Source organism: Rattus norvegicus, chromosome 16, assembly GCF_036323735.1.
Source record: "Rattus norvegicus strain BN/NHsdMcwi chromosome 16, GRCr8, whole genome shotgun sequence".
NCBI lineage: Eukaryota > Metazoa > Chordata > Mammalia > Rodentia > Muridae > Rattus > Rattus norvegicus.
Window position 1 is genome coordinate 5663059 of NC_086034.1, and position 12777 is coordinate 5675835.

A 12777-nucleotide genomic window follows, 5' to 3' on the forward strand; every position below is an offset into this window, starting at 1 on the left:
GTTTTCTCAATGGTCCATGAAAACCTCACTTCCACAGCAGCAAGCATTTCGATTCAGGGTATGTGCTGGGCTGCGGTCTCACTGGCAGGAGTCTGGAGCACTCAAGGAACAAGTTCAGATCCCGCCAGGTGAGAGAGGAGGACTCCGGAATGTCGGCTCGCCGAAGCTCCACCGCGCAGGCGCGGACGCCTGTACCTTCCGGCAGCCGCAGACCTAAAAAGATCGGAACCAGGCTCCCAGGGCATAGGAGCGGCGGATCAGATTAACTGAAGTACCACCCTCGGCAAGGCAGGTCGGATAGGCGGAAGTGGACGGCTGACTGAGCTGGGGGAACTTTGCCTGGATGGCACTTTCCTGTTCTCCAGTCCGCCCCCGCCCGAGGGGCTCGGCCTGGAGATCCAAGATGGAGTTGTTGAGTCGAGCTGAGCAAGAGATGAGTCTGGCGGCCTTGAAACAACACGACCCCTACATCACCAGCATCGCAGACCTCACGGGCCAGGTCGCCTTGTACACTTTCTGCCCCAAAGCCAACCAGTGGGTGAGTGAGGCCCAGCCGTGGAGAACGCCAGCCTGGCCGCTGCCGCCTCTTAAAGGGACCGCGCAGACAGCTTAGGATTGGGGGTGGGGTGTGGAGCAGAGTAGGACCGCAAAGGCGAGGCCCGAACCTCTCCCAAAGGTCCTTCCAGAGCCGAAGAGATGACGGGGGAAAGGGGAGGGACACGCGGAATTGGAGGAATGAAGGGTAGGAGTACACCAGAGACATAACAGGGAAATCAGATGGAGGACAGGAATGAGGCAGGATCAGTCTTTTTGGGGTCGGTTCTGGAGACTTGAGGTTGCATTGGCAGGATATGAGACAAGTTAATTTTTTTTTCTAACAAGTGATTGAAAACCTGTGTTTGAGACTTTGAAAACTATTAGATAAATCACGTGTTCTTGATTGCAAAATCCACTCCTCTTTCCCTGCCGACCTAAATGTGATGATTTGGATTTGAAGCTTAAAAATCAGTCTCAGGAGTTAGTCCAGCTTTAGCAGAACTGGTATCACCGGAGTTTAAAGAAAGATTTCAAGGCTACTTCAGTAAGAATTGGATTCCTTGGAGACGTTTTTACAAGAAAAAAAAAAAAAAAAGAGACCGGTGATAGGACGTTTGATCGCTCACTTCTTAGTTCTTTTTGGATTTTGTGAGTGGCATGGAGTTCCAGAAATTACATTCACTGACTTTAGTTAACCTCAACTTGAAGCACCTATTTACATGATGTCCTATTTCCTCCTGATGCTAGGCAGACACTGTACTGTTCCTCTACCACTGGGCTATATACCCAACCCAAGTTACAGTTTCTTAATCACATTTTCAGGCGTTTATTTTAAAAACCTACCACATTTGTCTAAGGCAGAGAATGGTTTCTATCCACGAGTCTTAACAAAGTTCTGAAAATATTAAATTGTGTTTGGTCACCACAAAATGTGTAACTCGTGAAAATAGTCCTAAATTCTCCAGAAATGAAACAGTATCTTAGAAGAAAACGTCCCGAGGGTTAGGGATTTAGCTCAGTGCTACACAGCTGTGCATCATGAGGCCCAGGCTCTGAGTTCAACCTGGTATCCCTTTTGAAGAAAGTTTCCATTCTTTTTCTATAAACCTCAATAGACTGCTCAAGTTTGGTTTGGTTTGGTTTTTGGTTTTTTTTTCCAAGTTTTTGGTTTTTTAAGTTGCAGTAGACAATACCTTGACTGGAGTATTAAGATACCTAGTTGAAAGGTTTTAGTGTTTGCAGAGAGAAGCTGGGGCAGAGAAATGGCTCAGTAGTAGCTAAGAGCATTTGGTGCTCTTCCCAAGGACCTGCCTCAATTTCCAGCATCCCCATGATGGTTCAGACCCATCTGTAACTCCAGTTCCAAGACGTCCAGTGCCCTCTCTAAGCTCCACGTACACACATACATGTGTTACAAAGAAATACGTATGCTGACAAAAGAGCCCTACATCTTTTCTAATTGAAAAAAAAATTTAATACATAAAATAAGTAAAGCTAAATCGCTTTTTTTTTCCCTTTAAATGTTCCTCACTGGCAAAAATAGACATGTGCTACAGATGTACACATATTGTTGGGTTGGACATACATAAACACAGGGGTGAACAGATACATAATTTGTTTAGATTTCTTTTAAAAAGTGAATTGCTTTACCTGTTCAAACGTGACTAATTTGGAGGCTAAAGAGACAGCTCAGTGGATGAAGTGCTTGCCTCCCCAGCTTGAGAACCTGAAGTATTCACACAGAAAGCTGGACGTAGTAGCTTGCACTTACGTGTCCTCTGGGGACATGGAGGCGCTTATGACACAACACTGGAGCTCACTGACCAGGAAGTGCAGCTAAATTGCCCATCTTCTGGCCAGTGAGACCCCCTGACTCAAAAGAAGGAATGACGCCTGAGAGTGACCGATGGCCTCTCCAGTTGTACACAAATGCCAGCGTGCATTCCCTTGAGCACATACACGATCGATTTCACAGTAAATAAGACAAGTTGGCCTGAACGTGTAGGTGCTTCACCAAGATCATTTGACCTTGGATTATTCCTGGAAAACTGACAGAGTCGTTGTCTGTTACAGGAGAAGACTGATATAGAAGGGACATTATTTGTATACCGAAGGTAAGTGGCTTAAGGATGTTTCTACTTCACTTGAATGGTGGTGATCGCTGTGGTGGAGCGTGGTCCGTTTCTATCGTGTATGTAGCTTTGGAGCCTTCCTGTTTATCTTCTTCCAGTTTTCCCCCACCCAAGCACTACAGTCCTACTACAGCTGCTGCTCTTCTTCCCATGTTAAAAAGAATGCATACGTACGAATGTCTGCGAATATAGTATAGTACAGTAGCTATAAAGTGATTGAGATAGCACTCTTGCCGGTCTGTAGTTTCTGATGAGAATTTGCCTTCTGTGGCTGGTTCTGCCCCTTTCCTGCCTCTTCCCAAAGTTCTAGGTCATTCCTAATTCATATACATTTTACTTTAAACTTCTCTGAAAATTCTTTTTTTTAAAGATTTATTTATTATATAGGAGTACACTGTAACTGTCTTCAGACACACCAGAAGTGGGCATCAGATCCCATTACAGATGGTTGTGAGCCACCATGAGTTCACCCTGGGATTTGAACACAGGGCCTCTGGAAGAGCAGTTAGTGCTCCTAACCACTAAGCCATCTCTCCAGCCCCGAAAATTAATTCTTTAAATGGTTGGTTTGTAAAGGTTGACAACTTTACCTTGTTTGGCAGCATAGGGGCCTCATCCTAGGTGGCCCACAGGATGAGACAAGTCATGAGACCCTTGTATTCCCAGGTACCCATAGCTCTTGGTGTTAGAGGCAAATCCCTTGCCTATTCTAGAACTTTGAGCGGTAGCAGCAAGGCTACAGACATTGGTTCTTTTTGTGCCGAGTTCTTTTTTGGACAGCCATCCTCCACTGGTACCACTTTATAAGAATGGAGTGTTATTGTAAATGTTAGTGTAGAACGTTGTGATCTTGTCTAAATACACTTTTTCCTTTAAATGGAAGTATTTCGAGGTTTGTATGACAAGCTCCTCTTTCTTTGATACTCTTTTCTCTACTTCATTTTTCTTCTCTAAAATAAAAAAGATCTAACTCCAACCTCTTCATTAACAATATAAGTCTCTAAGAACCCCTAACTATTATTAGAACAGTAGTGTCTGTATACTCAGGGATATTTATAGCTCTAATTTTAAGGAATAAGCATAATGTCTATAACATTTGGGGATATTTATAGGTCTAATTTTAGAAGAATAAAACAGATTGGAGAAAGTGGGAACTTCAGTATAGTGAGTAACTTCATTTAAGACAATTCATACAAACTATAGCATTGGTCTAAGAAAAGGAGGCTTAAGAGCCTCTATTTGGGAACTGAAGAACATTTTCTGTACGTTGGACAAAAATACACTAGAATGTCATAATGTTACTTTGCAGGAATCAAAAAGAAAACTGGATTTGGAGTTTTTAATTTGTGTGACTTTGGGCATGAGCCTTAATTCTGCTTCTGTTTCTGAATCTGGAGAACAGGATTTCATTATCTCCCTGTGATATTACAGAAACAAATGTGAACTATGAAGTGTTAGGTTGAGGAGTGTTCAGTGGATTGTGTGTTGAATGTCCTTGGTTCAGAAATTTAGAGCTTTCTTACTGTAGAACTCGGGAAAAACATACAAAGACCATTTAGTGTAAGGAAAGTTACCGCTGTAATGAGTGGCAGTCATAGACAGACTTGTACCATATTTTTAAAAACCTGGTACTGGCAGCACATGCCTTTAGTCCTACACTTGGGAGGCAGAGGCAGGTAGATTTCCAAGTTCAAGGCCAGCCTGGTCTACAGAGAGAATTCTAGGGCAGCCCAGGGCCACACAGAATGACCATGTCTCAAAAACTGAAGAAAAAAATGTTACTTCTTCCAGCATCAATTTATTACGAGCTTACATCAAGAGATGGGGGTTGGGGTGAGAAAGTGACATTTGGGCAAATACTTGCCGGAGAGGAGATGCTGGTACCAGTTTGGGGGGCCGCAGTACAGACAGAGGTCTTAAGGTAGAAACAGACCTGCAGATAGTGGCAGGGAGCCCAGTGTGGCGGAAGCGGGAAAGACTCACAGGAGGTGACATGGGGTGGGAACCGTGATGACTAGCCTTTTATGCTAAGTAATTAAGTCCTTATGAAGACGTAGGTGCAGAGAGGGAAATGTCTGACTTCGTGGTTTTTGTTTTTTGTTTTTTTGTTTTTTCTGTTTTAAGAGTTGAGGCTTAAACCCAGGACTTTGCTCATGGTAGGCAAACATTCTACCATGGAGCTATATCCCCAGCCTTGTACTTTTGCTTATGATTTTAGATACTAATCTTGTCATATGATGTAACTAGGAATTTCTTTTTAATGAGAATAAAGGAGTAGATAACATTTCTGCAGATTGAAAGGTAACACATGTTCTCTTTCTTTAAATCAAAGGTCAGCTTCGCCTTACCATGGCTTTACCATTGTCAACCGACTGAACATGCACAATCTGGTTGAACCAGTGAATAAAGATTTGGAATTTCAGCTCCATGAACCATTTCTTCTGTATAGAAATGCAAGTTGTGAGTATATCTGTTTGCATTTAACAGAGTGACTTTAATTTTAGAACACTAGGTTTGGGAGTTTCAAAATCTACAAAATATGGCCTACATTATAAATGCATGTCTTGGTAAAAGATCAAATTTGTTTTAAATATATTAATCTCTGTGTACGACGTGTATATGTATGTGTGTACATATACCCCAGCCACTTTTCAACCTACTAGTTTAATAGTATCCAGTGGGTACACATACTATGCCAAAGCTTTTGTGCTTTAGTGATGGGGAGTCTGTGCAGGACGTGCAGGTGTGGTTACAAGGCTCAATACACTTAGTTGGAGAATTCCTAGCCCAAGGTCTTGTCAAGCATTTTTACAGGTTGTAATAGCTGTTGAATTTAGTCAGCAAAGCTCAGGGTAGCCCTTTTGAGAAGAGTATAGGTGTTCCTCACCTCACAGTGGCATTACTTGCTGGTAGAGCTCTCATAAACTGAGTTTGTTGATGTACTTACGCTGCTGGACTCCAGAGCTTAGCAGCACAGTGTGCTGTGGAGTATCGGTTGTCCCCGAAGTGATCACACGGGATTGGGAACTGTGGCTGGCTGATGGTGTACAGTACTGAGGGGAGTAGCCCACGGTGTTACTTCTGTTCCTATCCCAGGGGAAGGTACAGTCCTAACTGTGGTTTTCACTCAGTACACACTACTTTCATAACACATTTTAAAGTTTTTTTTAAAGGTTTAAATGTATGAGTACACTGTAGTGTCTTCAGACACACCAGAAGAGGGCATCAGATCCCATTACAGATGGTTGTGAGCCACCATGTGGTTGCTGGAATTGAACTCAGGACCTTGACTACTAAGCCATCTCTCCAGCCCCTTTCATAACATTTTTAAGCAAAAAAAAAAGAAAAAAGAAAAAATCTTAAATCAGATTATCCTGAGTATGGGACCATCTGAACAAAAAAGTATAGTTGAAGATCAAGGGTATAGCTCAGAAGAATACTTAGTGTCCATGTGCTTTGGGTTAGATTGGGTTCTGATAGTCCAGTATGATGTTAGAAGTGTGACTGAGGACAGGGACAGTTTGCTTGTTTTTGACCCAGGAGGGATATCAAAACAGAGTGGTGATTTAGAAAGCCGGACACCTTGGCTGGAGCTCTTTGTAGACCAGGCTGGCTTTGAACTCACAGATATTTGCCTGACTCCCTCCCCAGTGCTGGGATTAAAGGCGTGTGCCACCACCGCCCAGCATTTCCTGCTCAGTTTAAGTTTCTACATAAAGTAGGATCTATGTCTTCACTTTCCGTAAACATTTCTCAGGATTAACACTGGAAATACCTCTGGGATCTTAAATCCTACAGGCTTATTAGAGACACTTGTTGAGCTGGAATGATAGTATACATTAATAACCCTAGTAGGTTGGGGGCTAGGCAGCCTGTGCTGTAAGCTCCTATCTCAGAAATAAAAAAAATAAAAATTAAAGGCACATTATTAAATACCTGTAAGCTCAGGATTTATGTGAACTAGTAAGAAAGGGTGTAGTATTACAAATGGCTGTTTTATGTTAAATTTCCATTAAGGGGAAATTCTTCAAAAGAACGCTTACTGAATTTTTAATATAAAATCAGTCCAATTCTGCTTTTTGCTGTTGTGACAGTTCTGTATTGCTACAAGTCATTGGGGGAAATCAAGAGACTGATGCGCCTGATTACCATGTGGCATAAGCCTGAGTCCTTCAAATTAGAGTCCTGTAAAACTGACTTTCACTGGCTGATCTGGAGGTGGGAACACTCAGGAGGCAGAGGCAGGTGGATCTCTGTTCGAGGCCAACCTGGTCCACAGACCCAGCCAAAGCTACATAGTGAAATCCTGTCTTTAAAAACTAAACAAACAAAAAAGCAAATAGAGCCCAACTTTCCAGAGTTTCAGTTATTTGGAAGTGGTTCGCTAGTACATGTGCAGAACAAATAAAGGCAGATTTATTATAAGCAAACAAACTGTTGTCTGCTTCTATTGTATGAAAACTTAGCAGCTATCTAACAGTAACTGGAATCAACATAAAATTGTCAGTGGTCTGTAAGTTTAACCCATTACAGTATCTCAGATTACTCATAACACTGATAGACGCTTGTGGAGAAGACTGAACTAATGCTTTTACAAAGGGTAAACAAAGATTTCCTTACTTGAACAGAGAACTCACTTACCCAGGTCTTCCCACTGGGGACAGCATTTCGAGGAAGAGCTTTCTCAGAGAAGGACAGCGTAGGATGACATGGAGCCTTAGCAGGCTGAGTGCACATGAGGCCTGGCACAGGACACAGCTTCGCCAGCTCTGGAAGCCGTTGGGTTCTTTGAGGATTTGTCCCTTAAGTGTGACATTAGGATCTGATTATACCTGGTCCTGGAGCTGTTCTTTCGTCGTTCTCCTACCGGAGATGCCACCAGGTCCGTGGCCCGTTTAACTCAAATTATGCTTTCATATCCAGCTTTCTTTACTCACGTTCTCAAGTTTTGGCATTAACGTGGGAGGAAAAAACAAACATGAACTATAACTTTTTCTACGTCTAAATTATTTTAGGTAGTTGATTTGTTTGTTTTTAGCATTTCTCTCTACAGAATACTTGCTCACTTCCCGAGAAGAGGTCAAATCTTAGAGAAGATACTTTCATTGGATTTGGTACTTAAGAGCCTTTTGGTAGCTGCGCAAGGCTTTAATTGGACTTTAGTAAAGAATTGAGGGGTTACGTAGTCTGCAGTTAATGAACAGCGGCACTGTTCCTGTTTGGAAACATCTCTCTGGTTCCAAACTTAAAAGATGAACACACAAGATATTCCTATGTTCGGGAACTTGTTGAGGAGATATGGAGGAACTGGATGTAGTCTAGCACTGTTGCTCTCCAAAGCCAGGGCTCCTTCCACTGCTGCAACAGGAAAATCTCACACTTCACACTCTAGCACAGAGAGAAGTCTGCTGTTAGGGGGGCATGGGGTGGGGGCTTTGTGCTAGCACTGTCTAGCATTGACCACCTGCCAAGTGTGACTGACTACTGAGCCAGGGTGTGCCTCATGTATGTAAGGAATGTGGATTTTCATCTGCTTAACCAACCTGGACTTACACCTCACTCTGTACTAGTGTTTGGCACATTGAGCAGTGGGAATGTAAGCTTGAATCTGTACGTTTTTATTGTGTCCTATTTGAATAGGACATGCACATAGGCTTTTATGCCTCCTGTTTAGTCATTCCTTTTTGAAATTTAAAAATTGTTTCTACATTCAAAAGCTGCAGAATAAGGCCCTAAGAATGACTTCACTATGGTGTGAACTTTCTTAGAATGGAGTCTGGTTTGCACACGGTTCTGAGCTTTGCCATCTTACTGCCTGTGACCTTGTGTGAATCACTTAACCCTGATCTGTTTGTCTAGAAGGGGTACTGAGAACATAAGGTATTTTGCCAACCACATACAAGTGTCACCTATATTGGAATTTGTCAATGGCTTAGACTCAAGCAGTGATCTTGTTACTGAATCAACTGTAAGTGCTTAGGGGAGTCCCAGGCTCTCCTGACCCAGGTTTGCACTGTCTCCTTCACCATTCCCCACAGGAACCACTTCCCACAGCAAGCCACGCCACAGGACGCTTTTCCACTCCTTCCCCATCTTCTACAGTGCTGGCTCTCAAACCCAGTACCTTACACAAATAAATTTAGAGAAGAATGAGAGAGGCAGACAGGAAGGGAGGGAGAAAGGAAAGGAAACAAGAATGAAGGAAAGAGAGATAGGGATAGCTAGGTTGCTTAGCTATGAACTTTTAAATGAGATTATTAATGTTTCATTCTGGGGCTGAGAAAATAACTCAGTGTTAAAGCAGTTGCCTAACATGCACAAACCCCTGGGTTTGATTCTCAGCACCACTAAAGATAAATATCCAGGATAGCCACTACAGTTACCCTGTCAAGCTAGAAAGGGAGAAAGAGCAAACAAACTCCAAAGTAAATGACAGAATAAATCACTAATTAGAACAGATACATACGGAGTTTGCACGTGTTGTTGGAAATGGAAGATAGAATGAGATGTTTTCGGGCAAATTTAACCAGGAAAAATAAGGTAAGAGCACATGGCTGACAAAATATTAGCAGGGATGCAAGTGTGCACATTCGATGCAGCTTGTGTCTGGTATCGATGAAACGTACAAAGTGAATGTCAGAGATCCACAATCACTGCACATTCTGTAAGGCTATGGGATAGTAGACGTCGGCCCTCTAGGAAAGTGGTTAGGAGAGAAAAGAGAAATCTGAACCGGGTTGGAGGAGAATAAAAGTGAGAGTAGAATTTGATGGCAGAAACTGCATTGCAGCAGAGCAGACCCACTAAGCAAAGGCCCCTTTATAGGTAACACAGTGGATCATCAACAGTAATGGTCACCAGAGGAGGTACGGCGGGCATGCTAGGACCACACAACCAAAGGCATTTTCCTAACATGCAGTCTTTAGAAACAGTGAACTTTTTGCCTATGAGTTTAAAACTTAGAGAGGGAGTTTAACAGATGTATCCTCAGGCCTAACTAGATCTGAATGGACTCAAACAGTACAACATTGTCTGATGATTTAAGACTGTGCCCATCGCTTCTACAGAAATTCCCAGCGGCGTGTTCTGTGTGGTAAATGTGACTAAGACAGTTCCCGTGTAGAGACCAGACTCTAAAAGGCAGAGTCAGATCAACTCCGAGTCTGCTCTGTCCTCACGGGAAGCTCGTCTCCTCAGGCTGGGCTTCTGTGGTGAGGAGACCATGCTACATTGTCCACTTCAGCCAGACACCTCACTAAACTTGTCCTAGGTCAAGGTTTCCCAGGGTGGGGGTCCATTGTGCTTCTGTGGACACCTTGGAGTGACAGAGATAACCTTGGAGCAGTTTTGATGCATACACACCTAGTACTTAAGGATGAAATACCACCCAGAGCACACTGCCAGTTTGCCTTCTAAGCAGCAGCAGCCTCAGAAGAAACAAACAGATGTTTGTCTTTCCTGCAGCTAGACTGTCTGTAGTTTGTAATAACCCAGTTAATCGCAGGTACTAAGTTTGTGATGCCTTTGAGTTCTGTGGAATCAATTCTGGCATTCAGTCATTTTCTTTTATGCAGACTATTTTATAATGATGTCCATTGACAAAAACCATCTCAAACTACTTATTTGTTTTTAACTAAACAAAAATGATTATTTAACTCAGATAATGCAAATTCAGTGATATTGATTACCTATGTCATCTGCCTAACACCTTACCAGATGCTATGCTGTATAAATTTTAAAACTATTATGTACTTCCAAAGATTTTTATTGGTTGGTTGGTTAGTTGGTTTTTGTCCTTCAGTTCTCTTTTCTTGGTGAACTTTAAGTTTACAAAATATATTCGAGCTTTCAGTGACTTAAGTCTGTCTTCCACCAAAGGGTTAAGTTTCCTAATGAAACCAGCAGTGAGAGTTCATGCCTGTAATTCTCAGCTCTCTAGAAGCTGAGACAGAAGGATTGTCCAAGGTTGCAGCTAGCCTGAAACCTACAGAGCAGGAGTTAGGCCAACTAGGGCCATGTAGCATGACCGCCTCCCCCACCCTACACACACAGGCGCGCTCGCGCGCACACACACACACACACACACACACACACACACACACACACACACACACAGAGTCTTAATAAAGGAATGCTACTTCATTAAGCCTGGAGCTATACATATATAATTCTTAAAAAACTATAAAGCTTAGAAAACTGGTACACACTGATAATTTAAGGTCCGTAACTTAAAAGAATTATCAATTGTAAACATGAAAGATTATTAGCCTTAGGGTGCTGAAAATCTGATCTGTCACATGTGATGATACTTTGCATGTTTTTTTCAATTATTTTTCAATGACAAGATTTACGTATTAATTAGAAAAAATGTGTTACAGATTTTCTCTTCTCAGTCCTAACCTTATTCTGGACTTGGGAAGTGGCGTGGTAGTTTTAGCCAAAAGATGAATATTTTATACACTTTATTAGACTTAAAGTTTTTACTGGAAGAAATTATCTAAATGAAGACAGCCTTTCAGATTCCCCTACTCTCCACCTTCCTCATTTTAAGACGTTTTCTATAATCCCAACTGAACAAAGTCCTTTTCGGGTTTCCCAAGGACACCTAGATGTGTCCTGATTCCGTCCTACCTGACACTTGTGAGCAGTAACAGATCTGTGGTTTCTATAAAGCACTATGAAAGTAATCGTATTTAAATAAAACGCAATCTAATCTCTCCAGAGAGTGTTAATGACAGACAGCTACAGTGTCCTCTGTTACTCTTTAGCCTTCCTAACAACAGTCAATTCTCTGTAAACGTAGCTGCTAGGAAAAATTCAACTCTGACTCACCTGAAAAGGCCAGGGAGAGGTCCTCCGTGGTTTCCACTTCACTTACAACTGTGCCTCTATACCGGGCATCAGTCTCTTGGGAGAGAACGCTTTTAATTAAAATCAGATCACTAGAAAATGTCGGAAGGTTCATTTCCACAGTGTTGAAAATACAGCCACCAAGCGGAAAGTTTTAGTGAAGAAATGCTGTAGTGCTGCTGTTCTGTCTTTCTCCTTGTCCTTTCTCAGTTCAAGGGCAAGTCAGAACAGTGGGGATGGTAGGTGGCTGTTGGCATTTGGAACAGATCTTCAGACTTAAAGCACAGTGCAAGAAGTTTCCTTGCAAGTTGAGTTTATAATTTATCAAGTCAAAAAATGTGAGTTCTACCTCCAGACTGAAAAAGGAATTTATAAACAATTAAAAAAAGAGACCGGCAGTTTGTTGGTTTTGCTGCCCCAGCTCGGTGCAGTGCTGCTCGCAGCCTGAGGAAAGGGAGGTGGTCTCCGCCCGCTGCAGCCCTGAGGTTTGTAGGATTCTGTAATCAGAAAGAAGAAAGGACCTGTGGCAGCTGCATTAGCCTGGCCTCCAGGACCAAGATAAGGAAAGCGCGTCCTCCTCCTGCCACAGATTGAAGAAGTAGAGCACCAGGAGAATGTGCAGGACTCAGTCGGGAGCTGACTGAGGCTGAAGTCAGACAAGGGAACCTTGCTCTATCTCGTGTGCTGGTACAGCTACCCCAGACACCCTCTTACTGAGCTCTTGAATCCTTGAGATTTCAAAATGTTGAAAAGGGATTATTTTTATTAAGATTCACTACTGGCCTGTTCTCCCCTGAGGTATTTTTATCCAGTAAAAGCCACTTCTATCTCTGTGTTCCATTGTTATCTTAGTTGTAAGTTAGATAATTAGATCGTTTAATAAATACTCATAATTTTTTTCTTTTGAGAAGTCATAAAACATAGTTGCATATCTAGATGATAGAAATACATCAGCAGGTATATAGATTTAAGATTGTATTAAAAATGGAACCACATGGTAACCACTGGCCCAAGAACTAAAGCCTTGTGGAGTGAGAAGCATAAACCCCAAGACTGAGCTCTGCACGTTCAGTGCCTGGGCTCCAAGCAGATCTCAGTTCCAAAAAAGAAAAATCACTGTTTCCAGGCATGGCCAGCTCTGTCTCCTGAGTTAAAGGAAAAGACGTGATAAGCATTTGCTACCCACAGATAAAAATTACAGATGTGGCTCTTAAGCACGCACACCCCGGTCACCATCCATGATTATTGCTTACTGTTG

General features: G+C 42.4%; 1 protein-coding gene across 2 annotated transcripts in view; it reads left to right on the forward strand.

Annotated features, from left to right (window-relative positions):
* Positions 1-378: 378 nt before the first annotated feature.
* The window catches only part of Dcp1a (decapping mRNA 1A), a 45187-nt gene continuing 32788 nt past the window's right edge, over positions 379-12777 (forward strand). For both annotated transcript variants that reach the window (NM_001191831.2, NM_001411752.1), the window contains exons 1-3: positions 379-538; positions 2611-2651; positions 5002-5129. In NM_001191831.2, coding sequence (NP_001178760.2) covers positions 404-538; positions 2611-2651; positions 5002-5129 — 304 coding nt within the window. In that variant the 5' untranslated portion in view covers positions 379-403. The remainder of the gene's footprint in view (positions 539-2610; positions 2652-5001; positions 5130-12777) is intronic.